At 36.7% G+C, this 15,812-nt stretch overlaps 1 protein-coding gene across 1 annotated transcript in view; it reads left to right on the forward strand.

Moving 5' to 3' along the window:
- The window catches only part of HSF5 (heat shock transcription factor 5), a 59,409-nt gene that overhangs the window by 13,781 nt on the left and 29,816 nt on the right, over nt 1-15,812 (forward strand). The window contains exons 3-5 of the mRNA XM_053569115.1: nt 5,829-5,926; nt 10,608-11,129; nt 12,942-13,122. Of these exons, the coding sequence (XP_053425090.1) occupies nt 5,829-5,926; nt 10,608-11,129; nt 12,942-13,122 (801 nt within the window). The remainder of the gene's footprint in view (nt 1-5,828; nt 5,927-10,607; nt 11,130-12,941; nt 13,123-15,812) is intronic.

Below are 15,812 nucleotides of genomic sequence, written 5' to 3' on the forward strand. Positions count from 1 at the left end.
TGACTGGCTAAATTTTTAAATGTTTTGTAGAGGTGGGCTTCTTATTATGTTGGCCATGCTTGAACTCCTGGGCTTAAGCCTTCCTCCTGCTTCATCCTCCCAAAGCACTAGGATTATTGAGTGGGAGCCACCATACTACCCCTATCATTATTTAAATCTTTTTTGAGTTGACTCTTGGGCAAAAGAGGTGTTATTTCAGATTAATATGAGGGTACAACATTGCTGTTCCTCCTTGCTCAGGTAGCCAATAAAGTCAGTTTTTCTCAAAAGACCTGATTTTATATTTATGGAAAAAAGGGACTTGGCACTAGAAAGCTTTCCTTACATACCAGAAGAAACTAAGGAAAAGCACAATTATATAATACTTAACTTTTTTATGGTAAAAAATACATAATATGTATGTGGTGAAATAAACATAAAACTTAACCCTTTTAACTCTAAGTGTGATGGCATTAAGGACATTCACTATCATCACCATCAATCTCCAGAACTTCTTCATTTTCCCCAACGAAAACTCTGTACCTGTTAAACGCTAACTTCCCATTCTGTCCTTGAGGCTGAGAGGTTGCCCCTGGCAACCACCATTCTATGAATTTTACTAAATACCTCATATAATTGGAATCATGCCATATTTAGTACGTAAATTTGCCACTGGCACTAAATATATTCACAGTATTGTGCAGTCATGACCACTATTATCACAGCTTTTCATCACCCAAATGAAACAATATACGCATTAAGCAATAACTTCCCATTCCCACTTTCTCTTACCCCTTGGTAATCTCTAGTCTACTTTTAATTTCAATGAATTTGACTATTCTAGGAACCTCATATGAGGAATTATGCAGTATTTGCCCTTTTGTGACCAACTTATTTCACTTCATATTCTCAAGTTTCATCCATGTTATAGTGCTTGTTAAATTTTTCTTCCTTTTATGGCTGAATACTATTCCACCGTATGTATGTACCACATTTTGTTTTTCCATTCTCTGGTTTTTCCATTCACAACTTTTGGCAGTTGTGAATATTGCTACGATGATATTTCATGTACAAATGTCTTTTCAAATGTCTCCTTTCACTTCTTTTGAGTATATACCCAGAAGACCTCTCTTTACCTTACCATGAATGAGTCTAGGGACCTAGGTATTATAGAAGCTATCTTGAAATTAAATTTACTATTGTTGTGTTTTTCCTTTTGAGTATTTATATTATTAGGCATTTTTCTTACTGTTGAAGTATACTATGATAAAGTAGAGTTAGGTCCAAAACATTTAAATTATATATTTGAATTACCTCCATAGGATGAAGTATTTAAATTGTTTACCTCTCCTAAAGCAGGAGTGATAATTTTTAATAATTCTGGCTTCAATTTTTTTCTATTACATAAGACAATTTTTTTAAATTTCAGATTATTGTGAGGGTACAAACAACCAGGTTACAATTTTTGAATTTGTTAGGTAGAGTACCTCTTGGAGTTGTGTTCTGTACCACACCAATCCCTCCTTTTCTTCCCTTTCCTCATCCCCCCCAACCCCCAACTTGAATTAAGTTTTTCTCCTATGTGGGTGTGTGTTGAGTACATTGGATATTTGCTTTTCCATTCTTGGGATACTTTACTAAGAAGAATGTATTTCAGCTCCATCCAGATTAATGCAAAAGATGTAAAGTCACCATCTTTTTATGGCTGAATAGTATTCCATGGTGTATATATACCACAGTTTGTTAATCCATTCCTGAGTTGATGGACACTTAGGTTGTTTCTACATCTTGTCAATTGTAAATTGAGCTATGATAAACGTTCTAGTGCAAATGTCATTATGATAAAATGATTTTTTTTCTTCTGGATAAGTGTGGGATTATGGGGTCAAATGGGAGGTCTAATTTGAGTTCTTTGAGGACTCTTCCTACTTTTTTTTTTTTTAAAAACGTTTTCAAGTCATATTTATATCTGAAATCAAATTTTGTTCATTATTTACAGGTTTTACTTCTGCATGCAATTTATTAAAGTTTCTTCCTTTTTTTTTTTTTTTTTTAAAGAGATGAGGTCTCAATGTATCCCTCAAGCTGGAGTATAGTGGCATGATTATAGCTCCTTACAGCTTCAAATTCTTGGCTTCAAGTGGTCCTCCCACCTCACCCTCCCTAGAGGGTAGGAGGATCACTGGAACTACAGGTACATGCCTCCACTCCTTGCTAATTTAAAAAATATTTTTTATTGATGGAGTTTCATTGTATTACCCAGGCTGGTCTCAAACTTCTAGTCTCAAGCAATCCTCTTGCCTCAGCCTCCTGAGTTGCTGGGAGTACAGGTGTGAGCCACTGTGCCCAGCTTCTACATGCAGTTTAATGCCTAATGTCTTTCTTAAGTAAGACACTAAAAATTGAAAAGTATCTTTATGCAGATGAATGTGTCTTAGAACATAGTGATGAACTCAGTTTTATAAATGTTGGTGCCTTCATAATGCACATGCACAGTAGCTTATCATATAGTAAGCATGTATTTATATTTCTATACTTAGATTTTCATACTCATTAAACTTACTAATACTTTCCTTTGTTCTATTTTGTTGACTACATACAAAGTAGAAAGGAACTATGTACAAAGTAAGGCTATTTCCTTACTAATGCCATTGAGGAATTTTTTTTGATTATAGTCTGTTAGTCTCCTTTTCTTCATAAAGTACCTTTCTTATTTCCTTTTTTTTTTTTTTGAGACAGTCTCAAGCTATTGCCCCTGCATAGAGTGCTGTGGCATCATAGCTCACAGCAACCTCCAACTCTTGGGCTCAAGTGATCCTCTTGCCTCAGTTTTTTCTATTTTATTGGAGATGAGGTCTCACTTTTGCTCAGGTTGGTCTTGAACTCGTGAGCTCAAGCTATCCACCCACCTTGGCCTCCACGAGTGCTAGGATTACAGGCATGAGCCAATAGGCCTGGCCTCTTACTACCATTTATTGCTAGACACTTTAAAGAACATTGACTATTTTGGGTGGCGCCTGTGGCTCAGTAGGTAGGGCGCCAGCCCCATATACCGTTGGTGGCGGGTCCAAACCCGACCCTGGCCAAACTGCAACAAAAAAAAAGCTGGGCATTGTGGTGGGGGCATGTAGTTCCAGCTACTCGGGAGGCTGAGGGAAGAGAATTGCCTAAGCCCGGGAGCTAGAGGTTGCTGTGAGCTGTAACGCCGTGGCACTCTACCGAGGGCAATAAACTCTGTCTCTACAAAAAAAAAAAAAAAAAAAAAAGAATATTTACTATTTTGCTGTTTCCTAAGACAAAATCAGCTATCAAATATAGATTAATATGTTCTCTGTTGCATGTTCTTAATTTTTATGAGAATTTATTTTAAAGTAAATTTTAACAGCTATTCAAAATGTGTAAATGGTGAAGTCAGAACATAGATATATCAGAAAAATAAAGCTAACACCTTTCATTGATTTATTTGTAATGAAACACTGCTCTTTGGTACTCTTAGTGGAATGAATCTGCAGCGCCTCAGTCTTGTCTTGCCGCTAGGGGGCTGAGTTTTCCATAACGGTTCTAACTCTAACAAAAAAAGTTTATGTTTTTTGGTTTCAGCAAACCGTGCAGACTCTGCCCGGTGTGTAGCTATTTGGAGTCAGTTAATTTCCCAGGGTATCTTTGCTTTCAAATACCTCAAATCAAATTCAAATCTAAAACATTTCAATTATGTATTTGAATAACCTCCAAGGGATCAAATTTAAGAATCTGTTGACCTAACCTGTGTTGAAAGTGACAATAGCTTGAATTTTATGAGGCAATCTTAGCAATGTATGGCTTTTTTTAGTCACTGAAATTTTTAAAAAAATCATATTCAGAAAATATCAACCTTTGTATCTGAACTGGAATTCTTTACATTGTTTTCAGTTTTCTATGTGCAAATGTAATGCCTTGAATTGCACATGACACAGTGAGAAAATGTTTATTCTAGTATGCCTTCTGGTATTTTAAAAATCAATAGTCAATAATGAAGAAATAGGGGAGCATTTCAGTTAATTTTTTACAATTCTTAGGCTAATTTCCTTTCAAATATTAAGGAATGGGATTATTTAGTACTTTTATTAACATACTCAAAATAAAAATATAGACATAAAAAGGGAAATTTTATAATAGGTGTCCCTATTATAAAGACACCTTTAAAGATATTCAATAAGTGGAGTTCTAGTAAAATTAAAATACTATATTTCAGGAAGAAGGAACAGTTAGGGGAAGTATTGTGGTATACAACTTGTGCTTTAGAGTTGGATTACTGTCTCTGTCACTGCCAACTTTATGAATTAATATTGCTGAGCTTTATTTTAGTTCGCTTATTTTGTAAAAGTGATATATTTAAAGTATTTGCTACTGTGCCTGGAACATGGTAGGCACTCATTATATATCATTGTCTGTTTAACCCAAAATTGTGATGTTATAACAGATTATCATTCATACTAGAGAATCTCTCTGACTAGAAAAGGGGATACTCAACCTATTAAGACCATATCTGTAAGTGCAGCTATCCCAGTGCAAAGAGTTCAGTCTTTCCATGAACTAACTATGGAGGAAAAATTTGGAAAATGCATTTCTTTTTTTTTTTTTTTTTGTAGAGACACAGTTTCACTTTATGGCCCTCGGTAGAGTGCCATGGCATCACACAACTCACAGCAACCTCCAACTCCTGGGATTAAGCGATTCTCTTGCCTCAGCCTCCTGAGTAGCTGGGGCTACAGGTGCCCACCACAATGCCCGGCTATTTTTTTGTTGCAGTTCAGCCGGGGCTGGGTTTGAACCCGCCACCCTCAGCATATGGGGCCAGCACCTTACCGACTGAGCCACAGGTGCCGCCCGGAAGATGCATTTCTTTAGTTAAAATAATAACACCTAACATTTCTTGGTTGTTTATTCTCTGCCATTACATTCTTTGTGGATATTAGTTCATTCATTCCTCACAAGCGCCATATTAGATAGGTTCTGTAATTATCGCTATCTTAGTAGGATATAGAAATGGAAGCCCGAAGAGATTAACCATGCTCAAATTTGCACAGCTATTAAATGGTAGAGCTGGGCTCCAAAGCCAGGCAGTCTGGCTCTAGGATCTGCATTCTTAAATTCTTGTCTAAATGATGAAAACATTTTATGTGTATTTCTTCTGGATGCATTGTTTAATGGCAGAACATTTGGAGAATACACTTATTCTTTTAAAATACTGTCCCCAATTGATTAGGTTAAAATAATTAAAACAATTATTTGGAATTTCAAGTATATTCTGATATTTCAATAAGAAGAAATTACTTTCAGTAAGAATAAATGTTTGATTAGGAAAGTAAAAAAATGTTTCTGTGCTAAAGAAATCACTTATAAAAGTAGACATGACCCTTTTAAAGGCTTTTAAAATCAGTTTTCAATAAATAATAGCACCTAATTGGACTAAATATCATTTTTTTTTTTTTTTGTAGAGACAGAGTTTCACTTTATTGCCCTTGGTAGAGTGCCGTGGCGTCACACAGCTCACAGCAACCTCCAACTCCTGGGCTTAGGCGATTCGCTTGCCTCAGCCTCCCGAGTAGCTGGGACTACAGGCGCCCGCCACAACGCCCGGCTATTTTTTTGTTGCAGTTTGGCCGGGGCTGGGTTTGAACCCGCCACCCTCAGTATATGGGGCCGGTGCCCTACTCACTGAGCCACAGGCGCCGCCCTAAATATCATTTTATTAGAGACAGAAAGGCAATTCTTCAAATTCGCAGTTCTTTCCAGGTTGAAAGAGGGCACATCCTGGATGCTGAGACTCATTTTGGTTGATGGCTCTTCTGTGTTTGAATTTGTTCCAGCTGTGCTACAGTGCTGTTCTCCTTCTACCCATATGGATGCTCTAAGTAGTTGCGTCACTCCCACTGCCTCTTCCTACGCACACTGCAACTACTTCCAGGTAAGATTCATGAACAGTAGCCACGCTGTATGGGCCTTGCAAAATTTCAAAGTGTAATTTTATATTAATGAATGGTCACAGGTAAGCTGTGATTAATAAACTAAGTTTTATCAATTCTAAAAAATAAGAAATTAATATAAATGATGTCTGAGGATTCTTTTAGGCCATTTCTGTTTAATATGTTAGCCACTAGCCACATGTGGCTATTTAAATTACTTAAAATTAAATGAAATTTGAAAATTCATTCCCAAGTCACACTGGGCACATTTCAAGTGCTTAGTAGTCTCATGTGGTTACTTAAGTGAATTAAAATAAAATAAAATTTAGAATTTATTTCTTAGGGTGGCGCCTGTGGCTCAGTGGGTAGGGCACTGGCCCCATATACCAAGGGTGGCGGTTTCGAACCCAGCCCCGGCCAAACTACAACAAAAAAATAGCTGGGCGTTCTGGTGGGTGCCTGTGGTCCCAGCTACTCAGGAGCCTGAGGCAAGAGAATTGCCTAAACTCAGAAGTTGGAGGTTGCTGTGAGCTGTGACACCACAGCACTCTACTGAGGGCAATAAAGTGTCTCTAAAAATAAATGAAATTCATTTCTTAGTTAAAGTAACCACATTTTAAATTCTCAATAGTTTCATTTGGCATGTGGCTATCAAATTGTACAGTGAAGATACAGAACATTTCCATCATTTTTGAAAGTTATTTTAAATTGTACTATTCTAGAATTCCATTGTGAAATGAATACCAGATAAACTCTAAAAGTATATGTCACCAGATGACATTCTTCCAAGGTGGCACAGATAATTAGATGTTTTAAAAGGAAAGAAAGGATGATGTTATAAATGAGAAATTTAAGTGGTGGCTCCCTTCATCCTTTGCCTGCATTTTGAAGCATCATACCAGTTGAGCATCCCTTCTCTGAAATGCTTGGCACCAAAATTGTTTTGGATTTCAGATTTTAGAATATTTACATATATCTAATGAGTTATCTTATTAGGGGATCCCCTTACTTGGGGATCCAAGTGTGAACACAAAATTTACTAATGTTTCATATATATCTTATGCTTTGTCCATGAAACAGTTTATGTTAGTATTTATGAGTGGAATTTTCTGCTTGTAATCTCCTGTCAGTATTCAATGCTCCAAAATCTGAAACTCTTTTGGATTTCAGATTTTTGGATTAGGAATGCTCAACCTATACTTCAAATATCTTATTATTATTTCTTAGGATACTGTTGCTTTGATTTAAATGTTTTTTCTTTTTGTTTTTTTTTTTTGAGACAGAGTGTCACTTTGTCACCCTAAGTAGAGTGCTGTGGCGTCATAGGTTACAGCAGCCTCAAACTCTTGGGCTCAAGCAATCCTGTTGCCTCAGCCTCCCAACTAACTGGGACTACAGGCGCCCACCACAATGCCTGGCTATTTTTGGAGGCGGGGTCTTGCTTTTGCTCAGGCTGGTCTCAAACCTGTGAGCTCAAGCAATCCACCTGTTTGAGCTTCCAGAGTGCTGAGATTATAGGCGTCAGCCACTGTGCCAGCATGATTTAAATGCTTTATACTGCTATTTCTAGAATAAGATTAAATTACATGCTTTGTATTTTTATACTTGCTGAAGATGGCAACTGTGTGTTTGCCTTGGATAATCATGTAGCCAACATAGCTTCAGTTCTTAAGAGAATATCTTACTAGGGGCAAAAGAACATTTTTTTTTTTTTTTTAGAAAATTTATGTAGGGAAGTCAAATTATAATCAGACTGTTGTTTGAAGAGAATAGAATCAGACCAAGGGAATTTATCTGGCCTTTTTTCCTGGATAACATCAGCCTTATATCCCAATCTATTCATCTTCACTGGAGGGACATACCTATCCGATAGTTAAATGTTCTTGTTTGTAGATCTAGGCATTCTCTCCTCTGGATCATACTGGAGAGATGTGTCAGTGTTTATATTTTGACTATGTTCATTTTTTATTTTTTATTTTTACTTTTTTGATAGAGTCCCAGTCTGTCTTCCTGGGTAGAGTGCTGTAGTGTCAGAGCTCACAGCAACCTCAAACTCTTATGCTTGAGCAATCCTCTTGCTTCAGCCTCCCCAATATCTGGGAGTACAGACATGAGCCACCACACTCGGCTAGTTTCTTCTATTTTTAGGGGTCTCACTCTTACTCAGGCTGGTCTTGAACTCCTGAGCTCAAGTGATCCACTCATCTCAGCCTCTCAATGTGCTAGGATTACAGGCGTGCCTGGCCCTATGTTTATGTTTTAAATAGATAATTTAAGCAGGGCACGGTGGCTCGCATACATAACCCTAGCACTCTCAAAAGCCACCGTGGGTGGACTGACTGAGCTCAGGAGTTCCAGATGAGCTTTAGCAAAAGTGAGACCCCGCCTCTACTAAAATTAGGAAAATTAGCTGGGCATTGTGGTGGGCGTCTGTAGTCCTAGCTACTTGGATGGCTGAGACGAGGATCGCTGGAGCCCAGGAGTTTGAGGTTCCTGTGAGCTATGACACCACAGTATTCAACCCCAGGGTGACTGAGTGAGACTCTGTCTCAAAAGAAAAAAAAAATACATAATATAAAACATTTTTGTAAAGACTATTTCTTATTACAGAGGTAATACATGTTCATTATAGGAAAATAGAGATAAGCGCACATAAAATTTAAAAATAGGAAAAGGGAGAGTATTTCAGATTTCATCCTGAAAATGCAATAAGTGGGTTGGACGATAGGAATTGGAGAGAGTGTGTATTGGTTATGAGCAAAAGCTCTTTAGTCAGGCAAACCTAGGCTTAAAACCCTGCTCTGTCAGTTTTTCATTGCGACTTTGGGTAAATTATAAAGTTTCTCTGAAACTCAGTTTTGTCATTTAGAAATGGAGATTATTATTTTTCAGAGGGCTTCTGTGAGGGTAAAATGGAATAATGTTATACAAAGTGCTTGACATGTGCTTGGGACATAGTAAGAACTCAGTATATGGCACTTTTGGCCATAGTAGCTTCGTGCCTACCTTAGACCATTTGAATTTACATTATTTGGCATTAGGGCCTTCTAAAAATCATTGACATGATCTTTGTAGTACATTTGGCAACATCAACCCACTGTTTTATTTAATCATAACTCTTCCGTATTTTATGTTTATAATCTGAGATAATCAACGAACATTTATTAAATGCCTGCTCTGCCGGGTGCGGTGGCTCAACCCTGTAATCCCAGCACTTGGAAGGTTGATGCGGGTGGATTGCCTGAGCTCACAAGTTCGAGACCAACCTAAGCAAGAGCGAGATGCCCATCTCTAAAAAATAGCTGGGTGCTGTGGCGGGTGCCTATGGTCCCAGCTACCTGAGAGACTGAGGCAAGAGAATCACTTGAACCCATGAGTTTGAGATTGCTGTGAGCTAAGATGCCATAGCATTCTACGAAGAGTGACTAAGTGAGACTCTGTTTTTTTTTTCTTTTTGGTTTTTTTGGGGGTATTTTTATTTATTTATTTATTTATTTATTTTGAGACAAAGTCTTACTATGCTGCCCTGGTTAGAGTGCCATGGCGTTACAGCTCACAGCAACCTCAAACCCTTGGACTTAAACGATTCTCTTGCCTCAACCTCTCAACCAGCTGGGACTACAGGCACCTACCACAACGCCCAGCTATTAAGTGAGACTCTGTTTCAAAAAAAAATACCTACTCTATGCAAAACTTTGCATTTGGCAATAGCAATTCATTACATGTTTTTTTGTTTTTAGAGACAGAGTCTCGCTTTGTCACCCTTGGTAGAGAGCCGTGGCGTCACAGCTCGCAGCAACCTCCAACTCCTGGGCTTAGGCGATTCTCTTGCCTCAGCCTCCCGAGCAGCTGGGACTGCAGGCGCCTGCCACAACGCCTGGCTATTTTTTGTTTGCACTTTGGCCAGGGCCGGGTCTGAACCCGCCACCCTAGGTATATGGGGCCAGCGCCTTACTCACTGAGCCATAGGCACCACCCTCATTACATGTTTATTTAATCATTATTCTTCCTATTTTATGTTAACAGCTTTTGGTCTTTGTTACCAAGCATGTATTGAATGCTTATCTGTGCCTATATGTAAAAGAATATATCTTAAAGATATATGTCTAAAAGCAACAGTTATTTTTATTTTCTATTGCTTTATTATTAAAAATATACAATTCCAGGAACCAAAGGATAGTCGATATTCCATCCATTTTTTCCCAGATCATTTGGAACAGAATATCAGTACCTCCATCTGAAGCTATAGAAGTATTGGTGGACTTGTGAGCATCTTGTGTTTGACATTTCCTTAGTGGTTTTCTAAAACAGTACATGATACTTACAAGTGATATGATATTTTTGTCCAACAACCTTTATGAAAGAATTTGGTATATAGACAGCAAACAGGTATTGGCTATTATAGCTTTTTGGTGTTGTATAGTCCAATCCTGATAATTATTGGTCCATTCCAGTATAAAACTTAGCATAGTGTGGTTCACATATAATAGATGCCAATTAAATCTTAACAGTAGATTTGAAGTTACCATTGCTGAAAAGTAAATTAGGATTCAGATTTTCTTGATGAGCTTTAAGTTTAACAGTATATTTATGTTTAGCATTCATCACCCTGAATGCTGTTGCTTTCCCCCAATCTTATATTTGATTTTCTATCCAAACAATTGTATTCTTTTCTTTCCCCAGAATCCTCCAATGCAATCCTCTTATCCAGTTGAATTTCTGCCTTCTAATTGGCCCTGCAGTGCTACTGATGAAAATAAAAAGACAGAAGTAAACCTAGAGGCTGTTTTTCAGATAGTGGATGAGTTGCATTCCTCCCCTAAATTGGAGATGGTAAAGGTGGAGCCTGTTGAGAATCAGTGCCCAACATCTCAGTCCAACAGAGGCCAACACATCTTAGCTAATTCGAACAACAGCAATCCATCTTCCACAAGTCAGGCTAGCCAACTGGAACCACTTACTCCTGTAGGCTCAGATATTACATCTTTTGTGGTCGGAACAGAACAAGCAATTACCTGCTCTCTACCACAATCACCGGAGTACATCTATACCATTCACACAGCTCAGCCTGTTGAAAATAACACAATGCAGGAATCTACAGCCATCCAACAAGCTCATGTCAAACTGAAGGAGCAGCTAAGTCATAATCCATCTCCGTCTTCAGTAGTATTTGTGCAGGAAGGGCTACCGTTCAGCACACACCAGGTAAAAGAAGAAAAGAAAAAAATCCTAATAAAGCTCAGAGTACCTAGAGCTTCTTGCTAAAGATTATTCTAGTAGAGAATTTGTCCAGATTTTATTTGGGCTTAGCACCAGTTTTTACACTTTCCAGAAGATCATGTCCCAGTAGTTTTGCACAAAAGATTCAGAAAGAAGAAGTTAACTTACCCCCAGGCATCCTCTCCCTATGTTATAATCTGAAATCAACCTGTAGAGAGGTAATCCGGTTGAGCACTGTGGTATAAAACTTATTGTCATGTTAAAAAACATTTCTTGAGTTTTTGCATTCTATCTTAATTTGAATGGACTTGAGTATACTTGTCTGATATAATTCCGTTGCCCTTGAGAGATGATTTATTTGCAAGATATTATGAGGAATTTCCTAGCCATTTGTAGAATGAAAGTAAGGAGATGGTTGGAGGTATTTTCTTACTTTACTATATAGCATTATTCCGCTCCACCTTGTATTTTGTGTTCGAATTTCCTTACTAATGTCTACATTCCTAAAGTAGAAGTCTGCCTCTAGTTTGAGAGACATATTTTGAAGGAAGAGGCTAATTCCTTTATTATTGCTAATTTATGACCAGAAGATGAACAAACTTTGGTTCTTTTTGTTTTTTTAAAACTTTGGTTCTTAATACTTAGTAAGAATAATTCATCAAAGGTACATTTAAACTAAAATCACATTTTGCAAATTAAGTATTTTCTACTTTTATATTTTTCCTCGATCTTAGCCTGATTCATATATATTTTTTTCATTTTGGATTTTCTTTTTTTAATTTAATGGAGCTGAAAATCTCCTCATTATTAGAGATTCCCAAGATAACTTTTGGCAGCTTTTTTTTTTTTTTTTTGACAGCCTTTTTTAGGTCCAACTTTAGATTCAAATTTCTTAAGTTTTCTATTAATTCATTGTCCTTTTTGAGCCTGACTATTCGACCCAGTAGATTACATATTAAGATAATATTGTAAATTCAGTAGACAAAAGATAGGCCCATTATGTTTTATGAATATGCCTATAGAAAGAGCACAAAATTTGTCTTTGTTCCTTCATAGCTACATTTGAACTATTTTGTATCTTAAAACTACATTCACACACACAGTAACTTTTCATTAGCAAATACTGTATATCTTGACAGTTTTGTTTTTAACTTTTAACTTTATTTCTTTATATGGTTTTATTTGAAAATAAGTAAAGAAAGAGAGTGTTTTAGAAGCTAGCCACTTTGACAAAGGGATTTGACATTCCAAAGAAAATTTAGAAACTCCAAGAAAGAAACTTGTATCTTATAAATTAGGCATACTGTATAGAGGCTGAAGCTTATAGAATTTCCAGTGCCTTTGTAAGACAAAGAATGCAAAATTAGTAGAATAAAGTGTCCATGGCCCACTGACACCATTTAACAGGATTATACCTATGGCCATTCCAATATCAAACAGCAAGGGAATTCTGATGAAACTTAAGCTAGAGTGAAAAAAAGACAGTGATATTAACAAATCCTAATTAAAATATCTTACTTTTATAAATTAAAAAAAGAAAGGCTCATAGTACATCTTCCCCTGATCATAAATAAATATTTCGGCTCCATATACATTTTCAGTGGTTTGTGTATGGGGAAATGTATTTACTACTGAATATTTAAATAGCAAAGGTAGTATCATTCATAAGGATGAAAAGCTTTACAAGTTTCTTTGTTAGGTTGTGTTTCTGTAATACAACTCCCTTGATAAAATATCTTAACTTTTAGTAAATATTTTGGGGAAATACCAAAATAATAAGTGTGCTTAATATTTTAGGTGGATGCCAGTATAAAATGCCAGACCAATCCACCTGAGAATATCTTGCCTTCAGAACAGATGGGATTCCTCATTTCAGAAATTGGGCCTGCTGCTAGCAAGGCTAGTAAAGATACAGGTTTATCCACTCCAGCCAGATACAGAGAGCGAAGAAGCAACTCACAACAAGGAAAGTCCCCCGGTAAGGATTATTGTGCTATAGAATGAAGAAGACCCACGGTTTCGAAATATATCAATGACAGTTTTTGTGGGTCTTTGTATGTTATTCATAATTATATTATACCTGTCACATTGCAATTTTTACACATAGCTGTAATTTAACTATATTAATAATTATAAAGTATGTAATGCTTTCCTAATATTGTGTGTGAGAATTTGAGCTTTCAAAATTATTGAAAGTATAAGGAAAAGGAAAGGAATTTAGATTATTTAACTTGAGAAGGGAAAGATAGTGATTTAGTAACTATCTTCAGACGCCAAAGACTGTAATTGTAGATGTACTTACTCTCTATTAGCACACTATAGGACAAGAGGGAATGTACTCAGATTGTGAGAGGAGAAAATTAGATGGACATTAAAGATACTATCCTGAGCATATTATAAAGATTCTGTAAAGTATGCCTCTATGAATTGGATTGTTTTTCTTGTGGGCTCAAGGGATCTTCCTGTTTTAGTCTCTCAAGTAGCTGAGACTACATGTCTCCATGTCTGAGTTAATTTTGTTGTTGTTGTTTAATTTACTATAAAGATTCAGGCCTGTTCTGTTGTCCAGGCTGGTCTTGGACTCCTGGCTTCAAGCCACAAACCATCCTCCTACCTTGGACTTCTAAAGTGCTGGGATTACAGGTGTAAGCTAGTATCCCTAGCCTCTTTTGTCTATTTTTTAATCAGGTTTTTTTTTTTTGCTGTTGAGTTGTGTGAGTTCTTTATATGTTCTTTATTTTAACCTCTTGTCAGACACATGGTCTACAAATACTTTCCTCTATTCTGCAAGTTGTCTCTTAAAAGATTTTTAGTTTGACATAATCTTGTTTGTTCATTTCTGTGTTCCTTGTGCTTTGGGGTCTTATTCTAAAGGTCCAATTTCATGACACAGGATTTCTTCTGTGTTTTCTTCTAGTAATTGCATGGTTTTGGCTCTTATATTTTATAAATCTTTAATTCAATTAGAGTTGATTTTTGTTTTTTGTTTTTTTTAGAGACAGAGTCTTACCTTGTCACCCTTGGTAGAGTGCTGTGGTATCACAGGTCACAGCAACCTCCAGCTCTTGGGCTTAGGTGATTCTCTTGCCTCAGCCTTCTGAGTAGCTGGCACTATAGGCACCCGTCACAACGCCTGGCTATTTTTTTGTTGCAGTTTGGCCGGGGTGGGTTTGAACCCACCACCCTTGGTATATGGGGCCAGCGCCCTACTCACTGAGCCACAGGGGCTGCCCTAAAGTTGATTTTTGAATATGGTGAGAGATTGGTAGGTCTAATTTCACTTTTCTCCATGTGGATATCCAATTTTTCCAGCATCATTTATTGAAGATACTGTCCTTTCCCCACCATGTGTTCTTGTTACCTTTGTTGAAAATCAGTTGGCCGTAAATGCTTGGATTTACTTCAGGGTTCTATTCTATTTTCTTGGTTTATGTATCTGTTTTATGCCAGTAACATACTATTTTGGTTACTGTAGCTTTATAGTGTATTTTGAAATCAGGTAGGTGATTTCATCAGGTGATACCTCCAACTTTGTTCTTTTTGCTCAAGATTGTTTCAGCAATTCAGTACATTTTACATTTCCATATGAATTTTAAGAATTCTTTTTCTGTTTCTGTTGAATGTCATTGGCTTTTTGATAGGGAGATCAGATTAAAAGCAGTCCCCATCAGTTTGGGTAATATGGGCACATTAACAATATTCTTCCAGTTTGTGAGGATGGGAAATCTTTCCATTTACTTGTGTTCTTGCTTTAGTTTCTTTCATCAGTGTTTTATAGTTGTCTTTGTAGAGATCTTTTACCTCCTTGGTTAAGTTTATTTCTAGGCATTTAATTTTTTTGGTATCTATTGTAAATGGAATTGCTTTCTTGATTTTTTTCCACATAGTTTGCTGTTAGCATGTAGAAACATTAACTTTTGTATTTTGATTTTGTATCTGCAACTTTACTAAATTCACTTAGTAGTTCTGACAGTTTTTTGGTAGACTCTTTAGGGTTTTCTATATATATGATCATGTTATTTGTAAACAGGGACAATTTGAATTCCTTCTTTCTAATTTGGCTGCCTCTATTTCTTCCTCTTGCCTAATTGCTCTGGCTATAATTTCCACTGCTGTGTTGGAAAAAAAGTGATGAAAATGGGCATTCTTGTCTTGTTCCAGATCTTAGAGGAAAAGCTTTCAACTTTATTCAGTGTGATGTTACCTGTGGGCCTTTATTATGTTAAGGTGTGTTCCTTCTGTTCCTCCCAGTTTGTTGAGGGTTTTTTTATCATAAAGCACTCATTTCCCCCCCATACACACAGGAAAGAGAAAAGAAGCTATACAAAGTGAAAAGTGCAGAAGGAAACTATACAGAATGACACAAAGGGAAAATACATTTCAGAGAGAGGAATGAGTGGAGAAAGACCTTATCAAACGATGTTTTCAGCATCTATTGAAATCATAATAGGTTTTTACTTTGATTCCATTAATATATCATATTTATTAATTTGTGTATGCTGAACCGTCCTTGCATCCCTGGATGAATCTCACTTGATCATAGAGAATGATCTTTTTAATGTGTTGTTGAATTCAGTTTGTTAGTATTTTGTTGAAGATTTTTGCATCTATGCTCATCAGGGATATTGGCCTGTAGTTTTTTTTTGTGTGTCTTTGTCTGGTTTTGAT

Source organism: Nycticebus coucang, chromosome 18 (assembly GCF_027406575.1).
Source record: "Nycticebus coucang isolate mNycCou1 chromosome 18, mNycCou1.pri, whole genome shotgun sequence".
NCBI lineage: Eukaryota > Metazoa > Chordata > Mammalia > Primates > Lorisidae > Nycticebus > Nycticebus coucang.